The sequence below is a fragment of the Triturus cristatus genome, chromosome 1_1 (assembly GCF_964204655.1).
Source record: "Triturus cristatus chromosome 1_1, aTriCri1.1, whole genome shotgun sequence".
NCBI lineage: Eukaryota > Metazoa > Chordata > Amphibia > Caudata > Salamandridae > Triturus > Triturus cristatus.
The window spans coordinates 92759264-92780929 of record NC_140579.1 but is presented as its reverse complement, the minus strand read 5'-3'; the positions used below and the strand labels follow the sequence as shown (position 1 = coordinate 92780929).

The following is a 21666-nucleotide window of genomic DNA, read 5'->3' as shown; positions in this document are numbered from 1 at the left end:
CCCTGCCTGCCTGCCTGCGGTGGCCCGCTCTGCCGTCCTGGGGTGACCCCCGGGGCTCTCGGCCTTGATTGCTTGCTCTCCACTGCGTAGCTGGTGAGGGCGCGAGCCACACGACGATGGCCACGAAGCAGGATGGGGATCGGTTGAAGGCCAAGTCTACCCGGCGTGGCACCGCGCATCAGGCCAACATTATGGACCGCTGCACCCTCCCGAAGGGGTCTCCCGGCGAATCGCACAAGTCATCCGAGTGCCCCTCGGATGCCCCGGATTTGCCTGCGGATCTGACTTTGCAGGATGTTATGGGCGCCATTGCTGAGATGAAGACCTCAGTGGGCCAGCAATTTGACACCTTGGCACATAAACTCGACGCGGTCCTCATCGATGTTAACCTTGTTAGAGCCGATCTTTCTAAGACCAATGACCGGGTCGACTCTTTGGCCCACACCGCGTCGGGCCTCACGACTGAGGTAGCGGCCCTTCAGACGGAGGTGCATCGGCTCCGTCAGGCAAGTGCGCTCCTGGATCGGCGCCTGGAGGACTCCGAGAGCAGGGCCCGGAGGAATAATATCCGCATTATTGGAGTGCCCGAGGGACGGGAGGAGTCGGCGGCGGATCTCTTTGTGGAGGACCTGGTCTCTACCCATCTCCAGCCTAAGGGGCTGAGCAAATTCTTTGCGGTGGAGAGGGCCCATAGAGTTCCCGGAGGCAGGCCGAAGGTCGGAGCCCCTCCGCGGACTCTTATTGCCCGTATTTTTAACTTTCGGGACAGGGATGCGATTCTGCAAGCTTCTAGACTGCAAGGGCCGATTAAGCTGGAAAACATGGAGGTGAACTTTTATCCTGACTTCACGCAGGCGGTCCAGAAGCAGAGACTGAGTTTCCTGGGTGTCAAGCGGCGGCTTCGGGACATGAACCTAAAATATGCCATGCTCTTCCCAGCCAGGCTGCGGGTGGAGGCAGATGGTCGCACTCACTTTTTTGACCGTCCTGACATGGCCGGGGACTGGTTGGACACTTTGACTGGGGGACATGGTCGGGATGGAGGGGGGGCGACGGGAGGTGAGCGCTCACCGGACCGGGTCTGAGGTACTGACACCGTGGCTCACCCCGGATGATGCCACTTTTGGCCATGCTTAGGGTCTTTTGCCTATTGTGCCTTGTTTCCCCTCCATGGGAGGTTGTGCTGGGTCTCGAGGGGGTTCTCCCTCCTCCTCTAGGGGGTCTTAGTAGTTCCATTTACATAGGGGCGACAGGCACACTGCAAGTTGGGGGGGCTGTTTGGGCTCATGCAGGGGTGCAGGGAGGGGGGAGTTTTGTTGGGGCTGTTGGGTTGGGGTTGGGTATTGTTTATATGTACCACAAGGCAGATGTATTGTTGTGCTACTTCTACAGTGCTCCCTGGGGGGAGATGGCTCGACTTCGGCTATGATGGGGGGTAGGGGACTGAGTCTTTTGTCCTGGAATGTTAATGGACTGGGGGACAGGATAAAACGGGGTGTGGTCCTGCAGTTTTTAAAACGTATTTCTCCCGATATAGTATTTCTGCAGGAAACACACCTCATTGGAAACTCCTTTCGTGCTATGAATAGACGGGGCTATCGCCTTGTAGCCCACTCGGGCTTCACCTCTGGTTCGAGGGGCGTGGGAATCATGGTTAAAACTTCGCTCCCGTTGGAAATGGATGAGGTGTTCCACGATGACAGGGGACGATACACGGCTCTGGTGGGTAGATTGGAGGGTAGAGTGATTGTTTTAGTTTCTGTTTATGTCCCGCCAGGGTTGCAAACAACTACTTTCGCTGATCTGGGACGCCTCCTCCTTGGCCTTCCGGAGGGGATTCTAGTGGTTGGGGGAGATTTTAACGCTGTAGTCTCCGGTACTGAGGATCGTCACCCTCCTAGGGATCTCCCCCGTGCCCAAGCGTGGTTGTCCGGCCTCTTGGATACATTGGGGCTGGTGGATTGTTGGCGGCTGAAACACCCTACGCAGATACAGTACACCTTTCACTCCGGGGCTCATGGCAGTCTTTCAAGGCTTGATTATGTTCTGATGCCAGCGGCACAGGCAGGGAGGGTTGGGGAGGTACGACATTTGGCGCGGGGTATTTCGGACCACTCCCCGCTCCTGCTGCACTTCGACATTGTCCCGAGGGGGGAGGGGAGGGTGGTCCCGGTCAATCCCTGGTACCTGCGTGACCCCGCAATTCGCGCAGATTTGGTTAAATCTCTTGAGCGGTATTTTGAAGATAATATGGGGTCTGTATCGTCTGCGGTCTCTCTGTGGGAGGCGTTCAAGACGGTACTCCGGGGGGAGGCCCTGTCCCTTATTTCCCATTCCCGGTGGCGCGGGCGGGAGGAGGTGACCCGTATTGAAACTGAGATAACTGAGTTGGAGGGTGATCTGGAATGTGGGGTGACGGACGACAAATTACATGCTCTCCGACTCAAGCATGCGGACTATAAGGCCCTCGTCACAGAGGCAGCCAGGGGCCTCAGTAGAGAGCAGCATGGGAGACTGTATGATGTGGGTGATAAGGCTGGTAAATTGATTGCGTGGCTGGATAAAAAGGAGAGAGCGAGTCGAGTTGTCCCGTTGATTGAGAAATTGGATGGTGTGTGTGTCACTGATCCGGGTGAAATTGTTGATTGCTTCGCAGAATATTTCCGTGGGGTGTATTCCCCGGTGTCTTCCCGCTCGGAAGAGGATTCCCATGCTATGCTCAGGGATATTGCGCTGCCTTCCCTCTCGGAAGAGGATAAAGTGTCGTTGGACACCGCCCCTACATCTGAGGAGATTGCCCTCGCCATACGTTCGGTCGCTTCCGGCAAGGCCATGGGTCCTAATGGCCTTCCCATCGAATTGTACAAGCTGCGACCAGATACGCTGGCGCCACATCTCCGTGCTATGTTCCTCGCGGCCCGTTCGGCGGGTTCCCTCCCGCTGGACCAGCGTCTGGCCACTATCGTGGTTATTCATAAGGAGGGGAGGCCGCGGGATCGGGTCACGTCTTACAGGCCCATTTCTCTGTTGAATGCGGAGCCCAAAATTCTCGCCAAGGTGCTGGCTAATCGGCTGGTTAGCGTGGTGTGCGATCTGATTCACCAGGACCAGTCCGGCTTTATCCCTCATCGCAACACCGCGCTTAATCTGCGGCGTTTGCATGGGGTGCTCGCGCGGGTCCCGTTCATACGAGAGCCGGCCATTTTGGCGTCCTTGGACGCCACTATGGCGTTCGACACGCTTGAGTGGCCATATATTTGGGCGATGCTGGCGAAGTTTGGTTTCGGCCCGGGATTCATTGGTTGGGTGAAACTGTTATACTCCGGACCTCTGGCGCAGGTGGTGGTGAACGGTAGAGTGTCGGCTCCGTTTGAGCTGGGCAGGGGTACGCGGCAGGGCTGCCCGCTGTCGCCGCTCCTCTTCGCGCTTGCCTTGGAGCCCCTGGCGGAGTGGCTGCGGTGGGATCCTTCCATTCGTGGTCTCCGTTGGACCCCTGAGTATGAGGATCGCGTATCCCTTTACGCAGATGATATCCTTTTATACCTTGCTTCCCCGCGTAAATCGCTGATTGTAGTAGTGGATGTTTTGCATTCCTTTGGCCGCAATTCTGGCCTAGTCATCAACTGGGCTAAATCCTGTGTGTATGTCCTCTCCGGGGAGACTCCTATCCTACCGCGGGGCTGCCCTATCCAGGTCGCTCCGCAGGGATTTAAGTACCTGGGTATCTTTATCACCCTGGACGCTGAGGCCCGATATAAACAAAATTTGCTCCCCCCCCTCCAGCGCCTGAAGGAGGACGTGGCGCGTTGGAGGCGCTTGCCGCTCTCATCGCTTGGCCGTGCGGCATTGTTTAAGATGATGTCGCTGCCACGTTTCCTATATGCTCTACAGAACACGATGGACGTTGTCCCGGCGCGCTACTTTCGCGAGGTGGAGAGTCTGCAGCGCCACCTATTCTGGGATGGGAGGCCGCGTATCGCCCTTGCGAAGCTGACACTCCCGTGGTATGACGGGGGGGTCGCCCTCCCAGACATCAAACGGTACTACTGGGCCTCCCAGCTGGCCGCGATAAACCACGGCCTTTACGGGCCCGCTCTAAACCCGGCCTTTGAGATGGATAAACTATTGCTGCCGGGTGGTGACTATAATCGGGCGCTTTATTCTCGATCGCTCGACGCGCGTCTGACGGGCCCTACGCGGGTCATGGTACGGGTGTGGCACGCGGCAAACTTGGCGATGGGGTGGAAGGATCGATTGACCCGGGCGACGCCACTGTATGCCTCTGAGCGGCTGGGCTCCCTGTGGACCTCGAAGGGCTTTGAGAAGTGGGACATGATAGGCATCAGCAGGGTGGGCAATCTCTGGACGAGGGGGGGATTCAAAACGTTCGATGTGCTGCAGACGGAATTCCAGTTGCAGGACAGGGAGTACTTTCGATATCTACAGGTCCGTCACGCGCTGGTCTCCGTATTCCCGGATGTTGCCTCCATCCCGGAGTACTCCCCTCTGGAAGATAGAGTGCTAGATGGGCATGTGCCGGACGGCACGATTTCCTTGATTTACAAAAAGCTCATCAACGATCGCTCGGGACTGTTGACTGGCCTTCGTGAGGCGTGGGTCGCCGATGGATTGGAGCTGGACCACGAGGACTGGGTGTCTGCGGTGGCCTCCCCGAAAGAGGTGGCCATACCGGCCCGCCTTCGCTTCGTCCAGCTCAAAATACTCCATAGGGTCTATGTTACGGGGCCGGGTCTGAAGCGTATGGGATATTCCGTGGATGGGTTGTGTAAGCGTGGGTGTGGTTCCTTAGGGACCTTCGTCCATATTTTGTGGGAATGTCCGGAGGTGGCGCGATTCTGGCGTGGTGTGCATGCGGTGTTGCAGGCGGTCACACATGTGCCGATGCTTCCTGAGGCGAGGAGGTGTCTGCTAAATGTGTGGGAGCCGACTGATTACTCATTGCCGCAGACGTGGTGGGTGACTCTGGGCTATATGGTGGCCAAGCGTGACATAGCGCAATTGTGGGGCTCCCAGAGGTCTCCAACGATCTCGGCATGGAAGGACAACATGGATTGGTGTATGTTTCGGGAAAAAGTGGTGTATGTCGCGAGAGGTAAGCCTGGGAAATGGGTGAAAGTATGGGGCCCCTGGAACTCCTACCGTGGCGGAATTTGTACCCCGCCAATGACGCCTGATCTGGCACTGGCCCCGTCTCCCTAGTCTCCTTGTCTCCTTGGTTCTGGGTACTGAGTCCACTTTGTTTCCGCTCCGGCCTGTCCCCCCCCGCTTTTCCTGTGGATCGGTAGGGTCCTCCCCAGGGGAGCTCATACTGCTGCTTCGCCTTCTTGCTGCCTTGTGGATTTGTTTGTTATTTCTTACATAAAAATGGAACCGCCATATGGGGGGTCCGGACGGTGTGGCCGCCAATGTTTTTTCTTTCCAACTCCTGTGATCTCTCTCACGCTGCAGCGTGTGTTTCCCACTTGTATTCTATGCTCTTATTGTTTGCTAGCGGCCGGCCCGAAGGTTGTAGGCCCATTTTTGTATCTCTTTTGACTTCTGTAATAAAGGTTTCAAAAAAAACAAAAAAAGGTAATGTTCGATGAATGCGGAGTACCTGTAATTAAATTACAGAGGGGCCGAGGGATTCTAAGTTGTTCAGGGGTGCTCAGCCATATCAGCAGAGAGTGGTCACACGAAAGAGGAATAAAGAGCTGTATATTTGGATGCTCTTCCAAAACCGAACGTATGGACAAAAGTTGCAATGACGTGAGAGCTCAATGCTTGTAATTTACTGAGCCAAAAGTCACTTGGAAAATACTTCTGGATATTCTATTGGGGACGAAAGTGCTTAGAATCGCACTGAGTGCATAAGCTTATTAGTCAGGCCAAGCGCCACAAACGTGAATCAGGGCTGCATTTGGCTTGTTGTAGCTATTTAACCCCAGCGATCCACGAAATGGTCCTGAGTTATGGCGTGCAGGCTGGCTACAGGGACCCAGTTAGGCCTGTTGAACAGAGTACCCGAAATCCTGGTTGCAGAGAGTTACGTGGATCTGCATAAAAGATGTGCAGCGCAGCCGAAGCGATATGTTGGTTCGAGATGTGGCAAGGCTGTGGTGTGAGGTCCTGTTGCATCGTTGTTGAGAATCCAGTCAACAGGGCTTATGATGCGAAGTCCGCTATCCGGTATGTGGCATTCAGCTGGCACAGGTTCAGTTCCAAGGAGCTGCGATGCTCTGTCCATCACTGTCGTCGAGATTGCCTTCGACATGAGATCGAGGACATGGTCTGTGGATGCCCCGCACAGCACCGTTAGAATGATGCGTCGGTCCTGAGGACTGCGGAGGTGAAGAGGGTCTTTTTGAAGGATCCAATCCACGCCGCAGTGGTAAAGTGTCCATTCTGCTCAGGGATGTGCGACTCCGCAGATGAGATGTGCCTATTTTGCTCGGTGATGTGCCACTCAGAGAAGATGCATTGGTTCAGCTGGCAAGCACCTTAGGTCCACTTCCAAGGGTCAAGGACTTGAGTAGCACCACTTGGCAGGTTAGACTCACAGACGGCAGAGGCCAGGTGCATGGTGGTTCCAAGCCTGTTATATGCCTGAGGCTTCAGATCAGGAGGCCAGCCATCTGGCCCTTGTAGACACTCTGTGTTCTGGGTTCAAAAGATGTAGGTTCAGTCCTTGTCACCCAGGTAAGATGGCAGCAGTTCAGCATAGCAGGGCCGCAGTTCCTTCACAGCAGCAGTCCATCAGAGTGGCAGTCCTCCAGCAGCACAACAGTACTTTTTCCTGACAGAGTATCCCAGGTCCAGAAGTGTACTGAAGATTTGGTATCTGAGGTTGCCTTTTTATATATTGATGCCCTGGTTCTGAAAGGTGGTAGAAGCTTCTAGACATTGTCTTTAAAGAGCAGAGAATTCCATCCCTCCCCTGCCCTGGCTCCAAGCTGGCTGAAGAGACAATGCGCGGCCGTTGGGCCTTTGTGGTGAGACACGACACAGCCTAGTGGCGGTGCACAACTCCTCCCTCCCAACCTGCCTTTGATTGCTCATACAGTCACACTTAATCTCCCATTATGTGTGGCTGCCTAGGAGGAATACACAAAAGCCCAACTGTCAACCAAGCCCAGTAATGTGAAGAGGAGAAGAGGAAATGTGTATTGTATTCCTCTATTTCAGCACTCGTTTCAGAATCTGTTAATGTCTTTGTAGATAATATTCCAGAATCAGAGCATCTAGGAATGAAATGTTATCAAAATTTGAGAGCTTTAGGCAAGATGCCACTAAGGTTCCATGTTATGATGCCATAAAAACAGTGTCCAAGGTTAAACTGGGATTGACAATCTACTGTGTACAGCGACAGCAAAATACCACTTGAAGAGTTCATAAAGCATCCAATGCCACTGTATTAATAAAAAGACCATCACACTCACCTTTATCTTTTTGGAGATTATCTGTGTACACAAAAAAAAAACTTAACGTGAGCTCCTTAGAATTTGTTTTAATATAAGATCCATCACTTATTGCTCATTTATAAACTCACTTCTTGCTTTAATTAAATCATCTATCAGTGAAAATATAGAGAAGGATAATGTATTCTTGTTCTGAAGATGTGTAATTTATTTCTACATTGCCTACTGGTGAAACTTGACAGATAAAGACAAGTCAGAAAGGGTAGTATTTAGCTATCAGGTAGGAGTTTCTAAATATTTGTATTACTCTTTGCAAAATGTCTGAAATGTACTATTCAAGTGATATTTCTGTTTGTGTAGTCATAGATAATCTATGCATTTCAAACTGACCTATTACATTCACAATTTTTATACTTTTCTAAAATTCCTCAGTCAAGTATATGAATATCAAGTTGACTTGCACTATATTGGTTAGTGGGTCTGTAAATAAGTAATAAATTCAATGCATTCTATAGAAAGGCTTCAAGGATATGAAATAAACTAAATGTTAAGATTTTGAGAACCTTAAAAGTATTTTTTTTAAACCTACAATCTTTTTGAAATTCTACTGTCTGCTGGAATAGCCAACACTTCATTTATGAATTTGAAAATGGGCATTTCTGAATATTTTTTAAGATGGAGTTGAAGTGTCTAAATTGAGTGTCTGTCTTGGTGTTTAGTGTGTGTCTTGGTGTTTAGTGTTGCGGTGCAGAGTGGGCCCAGCCTTGCGTAGGAGCCTTCTGTTTTTGTATAAAGGAGACATAGTCCGGCTAATAGCCCCTCTATAAAGCAAAATATCGCTCCCAACATCATTATAAACAAATGATGCAAGATAGGCAGTAACATTCTTCAGGCAAGTAGCTTAACAGAAGTACACTATCTTGACTTGATTTGTTCTTACTCTCACCTTTGTATCAATGCAATTCACATACCTTTTTCCTTCTGGAGAGTTTCTGAAATAGGGACAAATGTGTTACTTGTGCAGATTTAATACTCCATTACTCCAAATTTCAAAGGCAAACTTTCAAGACTTGTTCCTCTCGTCAATATTATAGCAACTGTGGTGAAATTCTCTAAATTCAAGCTATTTACAAAAATTAAGGGCATGATATTAAAAATGATGAGCTCAAAAGTGTCACACCACAATGAGCATTTGACAGTCAGCATTGAACAGAACAAATTAATGTGCATTTAGAACATTACAAGACCTACAACCAAGTGTTCCTTTTAGTGGCTGTGTGAAAAAATTGCGTTTGTGCACTCATTCAGAATACATGATACTTTCATAATATGGTGCATAAAATATATATTTCACAATATTATTAAAGATTGAAATAAGAAAAGAGCTATACAGGTCATAAATGACACATAAAAAAACAATGATGAGCCTAAATCCCAAAATAGCTGCCCTTGTTACTTTCTTGATTCAAATGAGTGCCACTAAAAGACAACACAATACAAAAACAATAGTTGACTTACTTTCTGTTTCGTCACTGTGGACAGAGCCATTTCTCCTAATACCATTTTAGGTCATTTCTAACAATATTCTGGTTATATCTAAAAGCATTTCAGCATACTGGGCTAATCCCACCAGAACAGCAAAGGGACTGTCTATGAAAGTTCTAGGCTAGGACAGGAAGGGGAATGCTATTTTTATCTGTATGATCAACACTGTCTGTGCCCCTTCTGAGGTCTCTTACAGAATAACCATCAGGTACAGTCTGTGAGGGATCTAAAGTTAAATAAAGGCCCATATTACCACTTTAAATGATAGCCAAGAGACCAACAATCAAGGGCTGGCAACTTTTATAGACAATAATTAGAGTCTCTATCTAACTCAGTTTGGTTTCCGTATTCACCACAGCACTGAGCTGGCACTGGTCACAGCCACTGAGGAAGTCAAACAGACAACAGATCGCAGGAGCAATGCGGGCCTGCTCTTATTAGAATTTTCAACCATGTTCAACACACTTAACCATACTCTCCCAATCGACTGACGTGGATCGTTTGGTATAAACGACAAAGCACTCAAATTCTTAACACCCTTCCAAGTCGACCAAATTCAAACAGTGTCTTTAGGAGACTTTACATCACCAGCTTTCTCACTGACATGCGCAGTGCCCCAGGGTTCATTCCTGAGCCCCACTCTATTTAATCTGTATGTTACCCCGCTGGCAGCACCGATCAAATCTCATGGTTTTGCGCTGGTCTCCTACGCTGATGACACGCAGATTGTTGTGTCGATAGCAGGTAACCCTGAGGCCACGGCAGTTCAATTTCACGATTGCATGCTCCACATAGCAGCTGGATGCAGAATAGCTGCCTGAAGTTCAACTCCTCAAAAACTGAGGTTTTACTGTTTGGCAATAACCCATCCTTTTGGTCTCCTAACTGGTGGCCTCAAGAACTTGGAACCCTGCCTACCCCAAGGAGTGAAGTAAAAGATTTGGGACTAATCATCAGCACTAAGCTATCCTTCGAAGGACGGATAAATCACACTACATCTTCCTGCTTTTATGTCTTGAGAATCCACAGAAAAGTCTTGCCCTACGTGCCAATGACCTTGCAAAAAGCTGTAGTTATGGCTCTCATTTCCTCTAAGTTGCATTAGTGCAATGCACTCTTCATCAACATTCAAAAGATTCTTGCACAAGTTGCAGACACTGCAGAACACGGCAGCGTTATTACTTGACCCTTCGTATTTGAGACAGCGCTCCGAACATTACATTTCGGCACGATCTCGTCGCTCATCTTCCAGTGGAAACCTTGTATTCCCTAAATTGAAACTAGTTAACTGGGGGGAGGAAGGGATCGTAACCTGCACAGCGTGGCTGTGGAAGTTGCTCCCCATAGACCTCAAGAACAAAGCAAACTTATTAGAATTCAGGAAAAACCTAAAAACCTGGCTATTCACTAAATAGCATCTCCCCATTTTCCATAAACAAACTCTGTCTCTCAGTCTGATTCAGCGCCTGAATACCCCCAGGTTCATTCAATTTAGTTTTATCCCTTTTCCATAGGCCTGCCTCTGTCTCATTCCTCTATTTGCGTCTTATGTATCCCCTAGAATAGATGAAATGTATGCCCACTCACATCAGCAGCAATAAGGTATAACTTGTAGGCCACGACTATACTTCTCAGATGTGTCAGTTGGGAAATCTTGGAATATTTCAGATGCTTCTTGATGATGAAAAGTGAATGGATGCTGTTCAGCCACCTGCCTTGTACGAATCCTACACTAAGATGCTATGAAGCTTACTTGAACTGAAAAGAAATGCTCAAATTAAGGCCACAATAACAATGTAAATCCTCAGCTCCTGCTCCGGCACAACCAGACCTACGCTCCTGCTCCAGTACCTGGATACCCTCGAGTGATAACTCGCGCCATACAAATCTGTATAATGTAACATAATATACCCATCCTAATCCTAGAGTGCAGCTCCTGAAAAATTGTCCGACTGAATATAGAGAACCCTATAGAGCCACAATGGCTTTGTTTAGCCTGCTCATCAAAATTTTTAGTATTGATATAAAAACCTACAAAAGGTGGAAGTTTGTTAATGAAGAATCACGGACTATAACGCACAGGGAATTTTGTCCCTATGCACTGAGTCATTTATAGATTTACAAACTGAGGTTTGTGAAGCCTCACATGACTTTTCTGAGATTGGAAATTTAGTTATAACAGCTATCCGCTAAATATGGCGAGGAATCCATAACTATGACCTGGCGGCCAGTGATAGGTAGGCCACCAGGCTGTGGTTTTCAACCAGGGGATTAAATCAAAGGGATTCACAAGATTGACAGGGTGGAGCATTTGTCAATTTTTGGCGGTTCCCATTATCTGCCAAACTGTAAATGATACCTCTCTGTCCCCCTATATGCTGCCAGAAACGAGAAAGATGTTCTTCCACAACACGCCTGACATTGCCCAGTTTACAAGTGTATGAAGATGCTTACTCTTAGATATAGAGGCAAGGCAGCCCTAAGACAGACAAGGATCAAACCCTGTCAGATGCCAAATAGAAATTACATCAACTCAGAGGAATGGGTCCAAATAATCAGAAGCAGGATTGGAACTTTTCATAAGAAAACCTGGTACATATCTAGGAGCTGAAGACAGTAGAGCAAATCCAATGGCGTCAGTACAACCTAATGGTCTAGGAGAGGATAGCAATGTGACATTGGGCCCTTCACTTATAGTATGATATTAATCAAGAGAAGGGAACATTTGTATTTCAGTCCTCTAGCCCATTCTTTCATTTCAGTACTTATTTCAGAAACTGTTAATGTCTTTCTAGACAATATTCCAGAATCAGAGCATCTACAAATAGAAGGATTTCAGAAGTTGAGAGCTTTAGGCAAGAAGCCACTAAGGTTCCTGATTATGGTGCCACAAAAGCTATTTCCAAGCATGAACTGGGATAGATGATCTACCGTGTACAGTGACAGCAAAATACCACTTGAAGAGATCATAAAGCATCCAATGCCGCTGTATTAATAGAAATACCATTACACTCACCTATTTCTTTTTGGAGATTATCTGTGTACACAAAAACAAACTAATATGAGCTCACTAGAATTACATGTTATACAAGATCCATGTTTTACTGCTCAATTTATAAACTTACATATTGCTTTGATTAAAATACCTATCAGAGAACATATAGAGAAGTCTAATGTAATCTTGTTTTCAGGATGTGTAAAATATTTCTACATTGCCTACTTGTGAAACTAGACAGATAAAGACAACTCAGAAAGGGTAGTATTAGCTACCTGGGAGAATTTTTTAAATATTCTTATTACATTTTGCACAATGTGTGAAAATATGATATTCATGAGAGATTTCTGTTCATATAGTCATAAATAGTTTACGTGTTTCAAACTGATCTGTCACATTCACACTTCTAGTACTTTTCTAAAACCTCTCAATCATTGTCCTGTTTTGTTTTTTGTAGCATATGCATTAAGGTCCTTGCAATATAATGGTGAGGGGTCTATAAAATAGTAATACATTCAATGCAGTTTTATACAAAGGCTTCAAAGATATGTAAGAAACAATATGTTCAGATGTCGTAACCCTCAAAACTATTTTAAAACCCTACTATCATTTGTAAATGTTTTATTTTGAAATGTCTTCTCAGACAGCCAACAATAGGTTATAAATCTGAAAATGGGCATTGCTGGAGATTTTCAAGATGGAATCGAACAGTCTAATTTGAATTAAATCCCTTAGTGTGTGTATTGGTGATTTGTGTTGTGGTAAAGATCATGCATTGTCTTGCTCACTGTGTAGGAGACTTCTAGTTTTGTATAAAGGAAACATAGCTGCTCAGCATAGTGGCAGTTCTTCAGCAGTACAGCACTCCTCCTTCCTGGCAGAGTACCTACAGGTCCAGAAGTGTACTGAAGAGTTGGTGTTTGAGGTCTACTTTTTATATCCTGATGTCCTGGTTCTGAAAGGTGGGAGCTGCTTTTTCGACATTGTGTGCCCTTGCTCCAAGCTGGTTGAAGTGAGAATGCAGAGTCGTTAGGCTCTTTTTGGGGAGACACAACACAGCCTATTCAGGTGTAAGTGAGGCTGGACCCAATTCCTCCCTCCCATCCTGCCAGTGTTGTCCCACCCAGTCACACCTAAACTTCCATTATGTGTGGCTGTCTAGGAGGAATATTCAATAGCCCCGCTGCACACTACACCCAGTCAGATAGACTGCAGGCACCAATGGATAAGGCAAGAAAATTCCAACTTTCGTAATTTAAAATCCGACTCCACCATAAGTTAGCATTTAAAATTTGGATTCCAGAGACACCAAACTTGAACCAGATGCCATCTTTCTAAAAGTTTCTGGAAAAGAGTACCTCCTAGACCGTGGATTTACAGTGGTTTTGTCCAAAAGGAGCTATAACATTCTCCCTCTGTAAGTACAATTAATGTGCAGACATAATTCAAAGTTCATTCACAATGAGGCTAAGGTTTCCCAAGATTTCCTATTCTTTTTTACCAACCACCCACTACCAAGTATCACTGTTTATACATTGGTTTATGGTGCCTTATAAGGCTCGAAAGGATGTTTCATGAGCTGAGCCAAGACTATATTAAGGTGCCAGAGTGGAGGAGGAGGTTTGATCGGAGGGAAAAACCCGAAAAAGCCCCTTCATAAATTGTTTTATTATCCTTACTGACCATAGAGAAGGGCCTGAAGACGTTCTTCTGAAACGAGAGATGGCTGCAAGATGAACTTTGATGGATGCATGAGCTAAACCAGCTTTTACAAAGGAAAGGATATAAGGAAGAATCTCCTGAGCCGAGGAAGAGAAAGGGTGAACTCCTGATTTTTGGCACCAGAATCAGAACCTCTTCAACTTCATTTGGTATGTCTTGTTCTTACTCTGAGCATGAGCCTGGGAAAGGATGTCTCTACACTCGGAAGACAGATTCAGGTAAAACAAACTTTCTGTGCTCAGGAGCCTAGCTGATAATTGAAGGGATTTGGGATCCGGATGCAGCACTTGGCCCTGGGACATCGTCAGCAATGATGGGATAGGATCCAAGGGAATCGGTTGTTCCACCAACAGAAGAAGAAGCTCTGTGTACCAGTACTGGTGAGGCCAGGACGGTGCTGTGAGGATCATTTTGCAGGGTTCTGCCTTCAACTTCCTGAGAAGCCTCGGGAGAAGAGGAATGGGGAGAAAAGCATAGACAAAGACACCTGACCATACCATCGAAAACACACGCCACCAGGATCCCGGATGGTGATGCCAGCTTGCGAAGTACTGGTATTTTGTGTTCTTCGGTGTCACAAACAGATCTATAGATGTCCTACCCCTAAGCCAGAAGATGTCGCCAGCGTCCTCTGGTCCAGCTACCACTCATGGCAGACTGACTTTAGTCTGCTTAGTGTATTTGCTGTTTTGTTGAGATTCCTTGGAAGATGCTCAGCTTTCAGCTAAACCCCATGTAGGATCGCCCATTCCCAGATACTTTTAGCTTCCACAGACAACAGACGGGATCTCGTGCCGCCCTGTTTGTTGACGTAATGCATGGCCGTGGTATTGTCTGTTCTGATCAGAACCAACAATTTTTTTATTCTTGGGAGAAATACCTGTAGGGCTAGGTGAATCGCTCTTAGCTCCAGCAAATTGATGTGCAAAAGACTATGATGCTGTTGCCATCAACCACTTATTTGGAGGTCCTGTAAGATCGCTCCCCAACCTTCTAGAGATGCATCAGTTGTAATTATCTGGGGAACTGGGGTGACCAGCAAAGAGAGACCCTAAGAAATGTTCACCTTGTGAATCCACCATGAGGCAGCTTGTCTCATTGGCGAAGTTACTGTGATCATGTCTTCAAAAGATCCTTTCACCTGATGCCACTGTAAGTCCAATTGCTCCTGAAGAGGACGCATTCGTAGCCTGCAGTGGGGTATCAGTGGAATGCAGGACGAAATGGATCCCAGAACGGACTTGTAGAGGCAAACTGAAAGTGACCTTTTTAGGAGGAGACGCGCCATCAACATCAGTTTGCCTTTTCTTTCTAGTGATGGAAATGCTCTGTTCAGGGATGTGTCCAATATGGCTACCAGAAAAATGGCGTTCTAGGAAGGATGCAAGCTTGACTTTTCCCTGTTGAGGGTAAGACCTAGACCTTTGAAGAGCTTTGTACAGGCTGTCACAGAATTCCTGGCTGTTGTTGCCGATCTGAGGCCGAAAGGGAGGAATTTGAATTGAAAGTGGCTCTCGGCTACTGTAAAGTGAAGGAACTTCCTGTGTGGAAGCAGATTTATTAAAACCCACTGGTGAAGGGTCACCTCTTCGTCCACGGGTTCTTAACAAGTAAGGAGGAATCGACACTGGAGTGAAGTACAAAGCATAGGTCATTTATTAGCATTCATGAATGGGGCCTCGTCCGACAAGCACCATAGAGATACTCAAGGAGGAAGCACACTGAATGACGGTTACATGGTTTTACATGGAAACAGATCACAAGCAAGAGATGCCCAGAGGTAAATAGAGCTTTGGGAAGAATACACAAACGAACAATCGGTAAGAATCAACAGCCTTAAGAGGCGCCCTCTGGCGTGTTTGCAGAAGGGGAACAAATTCCCCTTGAATACTGGGGGTCCCTGGGGGCCAACTAGCCCACCAGGAACCTCCAGTATGCGCCAGCGGGCTGCATTGCAGAGAGGTGTTCTAAGGCAACGCCCCTTTTTACACCTCTCTGCAACGCAGATCTGTGGCGCTTAATGAAGGTAGCTGGTGGGCTAGTTGCACCCCAGGGACCCTCAGGATTCAAGGGGAGTTAATCCCCCAACTTAAAATGCGCCACGGGGTGCGTTTGCCGGGGCGGGGCCTGAGGTGACATGTGTGCAAACAGGCCCTGTGGCGCGTTTTAAGTTGAGGAATTAATTCCTCTTCAATCCTGAGGGTCCCTGGGGGCCAACTAGCCCATCAGGTACCTTCAGTAAGCGCCACAGAGCTGCATTGCTGAGCGTTGTAAAAAGGGGTGTGGCCTCTGAACACCTCTCTGCAACGCAGCTCCCTGGCGCATACAGGAGGTACCTGGTGGGCTAGTTGGTCCCCAGGGACCCTCAGGATTGAAGAGGAATTAATTCCCCAACTTACAATGCGCCACAGGGCAAAGTTTGCACACATGTCACCTCAGGCCCCGCCCCCTTCCTTCACCATTGTGCAAACGCACCCCCTGGCGAGTTGGAAGTTGGGGAATTAATTCCCCTTCAATACTGAGGGTCCCAGAGGGCCAACTAGCCCACCAGGTATCTCAAGTATGTGCCAGGGAGCTGCGTTTCAGACAGGTGTTCAGAGACCACGCCCCTTTTTACACCTCTCTGCACCGCAGCTCTGTGGCGCTTACTGGAGGTACCTAGTGGGCTAGTTTGACCCTAGGGACCCTCAGGATTCATGGGGACTTAATCTCCCAACTTAAAACGGCCACAGGGCGCGTTTACAGTGGTGAAGGGAGGGGATGGGGCCTGAGATGACGTGTGAAAACACGCCCTGTGGCGCGTCATAAGCTGGGGAAATAATTCCCCTTAAATTCTGAGAGCCCCAGGGGGCCAACTAGCTCACCAGGTGCTTCCAGTAAGCGCCACTGCGCTGTGTTTCAGAGAGGTGGCCCGGCCGTGCCACTTTTCACACCTCTCTGCAACGCAGCTCTGTGGTGCTTACTGGAGGTACCTAGTGGGCTAGTTTGCTAGTTGGACCCAAGGGACACTCAGGATTCAAGGGAACTTAATCTCCCAAATTAAAACGGCCACAGGGCACATTTACACAGTGGTGAAGGGAGGGGACGGGGTCTGAGGTGATGTGTGCAAACATGCCCTGTGGCGGGTTTTAAGATGGGGAAATTATTTGCCTTCAATCCTGAGGGCCCCTGGGGTCCAACTAGTCCACCAGGTGCTTCCAGTAAACGCCACTGCGCTGCGTTGCAGAGAGGTAGTGCAGGCCGTGCCACTTTTCACACCTCTCTGCAACTCAGCTCTGTGGCACTAACTGGAGGTACCTGGTGGGCTAGTTGGACCCAAGGGACACTCAGGATTCAAGGGGACATTATCCCCCAAATCAAAATGACCACAGGGCATGATTGCACACGTCAGTTTAGCCTCCCCCTCCCTTCACCAGTGTGCAAACGCGCCCTGTGGCTCGTTTTAAGTGGTATTTTTAAATCCCCCTGCCCTATTATATACTAGGGGCTTACAGAGGAGGTCATTCTAATCACAGGGGTACCCCAACACATAGTGTTCCCTAGTGTATGTAGGTGTTTTAACTGTATTCTAAGTGTCTGTTAGCATAGCACTGGCTCTAGGACTCACTCCCCTTGCACTCTAGTGACCCATTCAGCACCATGTACTAATCCATTCACTGCGCCAAAACCCAAACACTTATAAATTCACCAAGGCACTCTCCTTGCAGTAGTCTAATCATTCAGTCAGTACCCAAGAACTCATCCAGCAAGCCAGGCTTTAGCACATGGACTGCTTCAAACCCCTATCCACTATGCATGCAGTCCTCTAACCACCTCCACACCTTTCTTTCACACCTTCAATTCCCCAGTCACTATCTATACACTCCAGCAAATACCCGGTCACTCCCCTTGCACTTCTCCAGTGACCCATTCAGCACCATGTAGTAATCCATTCACTGCGCCAAAACCCAATAACTTATAAATTCACACAGGCACTCTCCTTGCAGTACTCTAATCATTCAGCCAGGCCTTAGCACATGGACTGCTTCAAACCCCTATCCAATATGCATGCAGTCCCCTAACTAACCAACACACTTATAGTTCTGCACTTATACATTCAACAACAAAAAACAATATTTCAGTTTCAATATTTTAAAAAACATTTTTATTTCAATTTATATTAAAAATATATATTGTAATTTAAAAAATAAAATATGTAAAAATAAACAGTTAAAAAAACTGTAGAAAATCAGTATAAAAAAAATACATATACTATTATTACATTTAAAAAACCTTCGAAATTCACTGAAAAAAACATAGGTTTCAGACATGTTATAGTTAGGAATTAGCATTTAAAAAACCTTAGAAATTCACTGAAAAAACCATAGGTTTCAGGGCTGTAATAGTTAGCTGGACATTTCACTCGTACAAAACCATTGAAATTCCTCTGTTATAGTTAGTTCTGCTAACAATAACTTGCGTGCCCGCAATCCACTGCTGATGATATCACATATTACAGCATTCATAACATGGTCAGTGACATCACTGATGACATCTCAAATGACATCACTGATGACATCATCCACGTGACAATCAGATGCACCTCATCATACACTAGTATAACCTTTCATCACTCGCTGTAAAATACAGAGTACCATATTTGAATCCATTGACACACCAATACAACTTTCTAAAAACCCACTCAGTGAGTCCTAGATCTACACACACATCTAATCACTCACTAATTCACTCATACATGCTGTCTATGATCAATAGAACACTATCAAATATACTTATACACCTATATCGGCATTACACACCAGCACACATCCTATTCACTTATGCAGTCATCCTACTCACTTATGCAGACAATGGATCATACTTACATTTAGTCAGCTACACACTTATACAAACACCACTTCATTTATTCATATAGATAGTAACTCATACTTAGTGTGTTGTAAAATCACTATTACAAGTATACAGTTATCCACACAGTCACTCATACTATCACGGAGTCTTATGTATACTTATTTATATACAACAACTGTCACATACACTGCTTTTTATTTTTCCAGTTTGTTGGACATGTACCATTGAGAGATATATTTGCTCATCACCATACCCATAAAGATATTCACTCATCTGTTATAACATGTAGTTTTAACCTCATATACCTACTGAATCAAGCATTCACACATCTTTGGGCAGTCACACACCCCCCACCGAACCACACACACATTCACTCTCCCATACAAATACTCAGTTAACTAATCAATAACTAATATAGACTTTCACGTAGCTAGTAACCAACTGGTGCAGCAGTTTACAAACAACAGACAAAGTGATACAGATATTCACACAGTTTAGTCACTATAAATTAGTCAAGTAAACGGTCAATCACACTGCTACTAAATCCTCCATCCTGATATTTATATTTATATATCCACTCATTCTTCAATGCAGATTGCTATATATATATAATACATATTTAAATAACGAACCAAACCACATTCACAATTTCTTGAAGTGCCATCATTTGAAGTGATGTTGGCTAAGTGGATGGCTCATAATTAGGCCTGGGCAGAACATGCAAGTTTCACTCCCCAGAATTCCGTAGAGTTAACCAATAACTCCACAAGATTCCACAGTTTTCTGTGAGTGGCAGAGATGCGGTACGTCACACTGCTCGTGCTGATTTCTAGCTCAGGGAGCTTGTTCCATGCTGTGAAATTAGTGCGAATTTCCCCAGAGGGCACGTCTTTTTTATGCTGTTCGAGTTGACTTTCTACTTGAGTGGCAGTTTTCACACAATGAGTGGCAGCTTTATCAACTTGAACGGTAGCGACCTGCTGCAACCTCCCGCATTGAGAAATCTCACCAGGAGGTGGTCTTTCGCTTAAGTTTCTTGCTCGCGCACGAGAAAAGTCTGCCATGCGTCAGTTGGTAAGAGTTTTTCCGAAACTCTGTGCTCCAAGCAGAGCGTGCAGTGGGGAATACTCAACAAGATCTGCTGAAGGAGAAAAGTTTACCACCCACACCTACTCATACGTGGGGGGGGGTCCTGGTACGGCTTTAGGGGGAAGGATTTATAGTAAAACTGTGAAAAATAAGCCCCCTTTAACTATTGTAAAAACACAAAGATCAAATTCAGTGTGCTTGCAGTTGCTCTGTACTTATTCTAATACTTATTTTTGATAGCGAACAGGACATCAGCATATTTTTGCTAACATAAATATACAGACATACAGAGAATAATAGTCATCATCATCATCATATATTTCTTTATTTCGGTTTATACACCATAAAAGAACAGACACAAAAAGATACAAACATTGCTAAAACAGTTAAAAAGGCTAGAATCATGGTAAAAACAAATCATAGGTTAAGATGGTACTTGAGATGAAAACAATGCGAAGGTTAATCACATAGCCCATCCGTGACCACCACATTGAGCTTAAAAAACGAGATACCGCATAGACAATGTGAAGTTCAGTGTTACATTTTAAGAGCCTGAATGCTTCTTTGCACTGGGTTGTGCCAAGGTTCCTACACAACTGGATCAACCATCTGTGACTAATTGTATGGTATCCCTGGCAAAAGAAGAAAACATGGAGTCCAGACTCCTCACCAGAGCTACATGCAGGACACCTCAATGAAGTACCACTGGACCACTTGTTGGTGATGGAATGCAAGGGAAGGCAGCCATGCCGAAACTGCACATACAGTTTCCTGGCTAATGCCGGTCGGATTTAATCTAGGCATGGCTCAATATTATACGTAACCTTCACATCCAGAAAGTTTGATGTAAGAGAACCAGTGATAGAATCTTCATGGAGTTTATCGAGTTTGCCACCCCAACAACTGGTAACTAATTGTTTATGCGAGATTCTCAGACAGGCTGTATCTGGATTATCCCAAAGATCGTCTCTGGCAATTGCACAAAGGTCTTCCCTAATACGTGCAAACCATGACAGCTTTCATATGCCGAGGAGTCTCAAAATAGTAGAGGTCTGCAGCCAATTTCCTCTGCGATGGGTCTCACCCCTAGATCCATACGCAGTGGAATCAGAGGGGAACTCACCGGTAATCTGAATAACTGCCTAAGAAAGCTGTTCTCTGTTTTAACAATGGGCCTAAGGTGAGAGTGCCCCCAGAGTTCAGCCCCATATAGGGCAGCACTCCTAAGCTGGGTTTTATAGATCTCCATGACTGAACTAACCAGCTTATGGAACAACTTTCTATGGAACTTGGCCAGGCCACCTGCGGTCTGAGCCAGTTTAAGATTTGACTTATCTATTTGAGGCTCCCAGGCCATTTTTTCAGTAAGTGTAAGCCCCAGGTAGTCAAATATAGATACCCGCTCTAGGGGAGTACCGTTCATGCATGGGTTAGGGCGGGTTGATCTATTGGGGTTGAAGACCATACATTTAGTTTTTTGGATGTTGATCTCCAACCCCATAGACCAACGGAACTCACAAAACCCGTCTAAAATTCTCTGGATACCCATAGGAGACTTGGAGAGGAGTAGGGTATCGTCTTCAAACATCATGGCCGGAATTAGCTTGTGCGCTAGTTTGGGGGCGTCTATGTCCTTAAGTTCACTCAGTGCACTTACTAGTCCATTGATGTAGATGCAGAACAGGGTAGGGGCAAGCACACATCCCTGTCTTACTCCCCTGTTGACAGGGATGGGCGGCATGAGTTCCCCATTTTTCCCATACCTAATTTGGGCATAGTTACCATTGTGTAACCTTCTCAATATATCCAAAAGATAGAAGGGTAGTCCTAGTTCACTCAGAACCCTCCACAAAGCATCTCTGGGTACCAGGTCAAATGCACACTTGAGGTCCACAAAGACCAAATACAGGCTACCTCATTCGAGATGTACTGTTTTCCAATAAAGGAGTTGGAGCCTGAAAATCTGGTCTATTGTTGATGTTTTTTCTCTAAAGCCGGCCTGCAAGGGGGTCATGATCTTATGTTCCTCCAACCAAGATTGCAGAT

The 21666-nt window shown here is 46.6% G+C and overlaps 1 protein-coding gene across 4 annotated transcripts in view; it reads right to left on the bottom strand.

The window, feature by feature from the left end:
• The window catches only part of LOC146869588 (butyrophilin subfamily 2 member A2-like), a 253067-nt gene that overhangs the window by 75546 nt on the left and 155855 nt on the right, over positions 1–21666 (bottom strand). For 2 of the 4 annotated variants that reach the window (XM_085606894.1, XM_085607058.1), the window contains exons 4-6: positions 11980–12000; positions 8390–8410; positions 7440–7460 (exon numbers count right to left, since the gene is read on the bottom strand). In XM_085606894.1, the coding sequence (XP_085463020.1) occupies positions 7440–7460; positions 8390–8410; positions 11980–12000 (63 nt within the window). The remainder of the gene's footprint in view (positions 1–7439; positions 7461–8389; positions 8411–11979; positions 12001–21666) is intronic. The other 2 variants (XM_085606981.1, XM_085607145.1) reach the window with 1 other exon arrangement.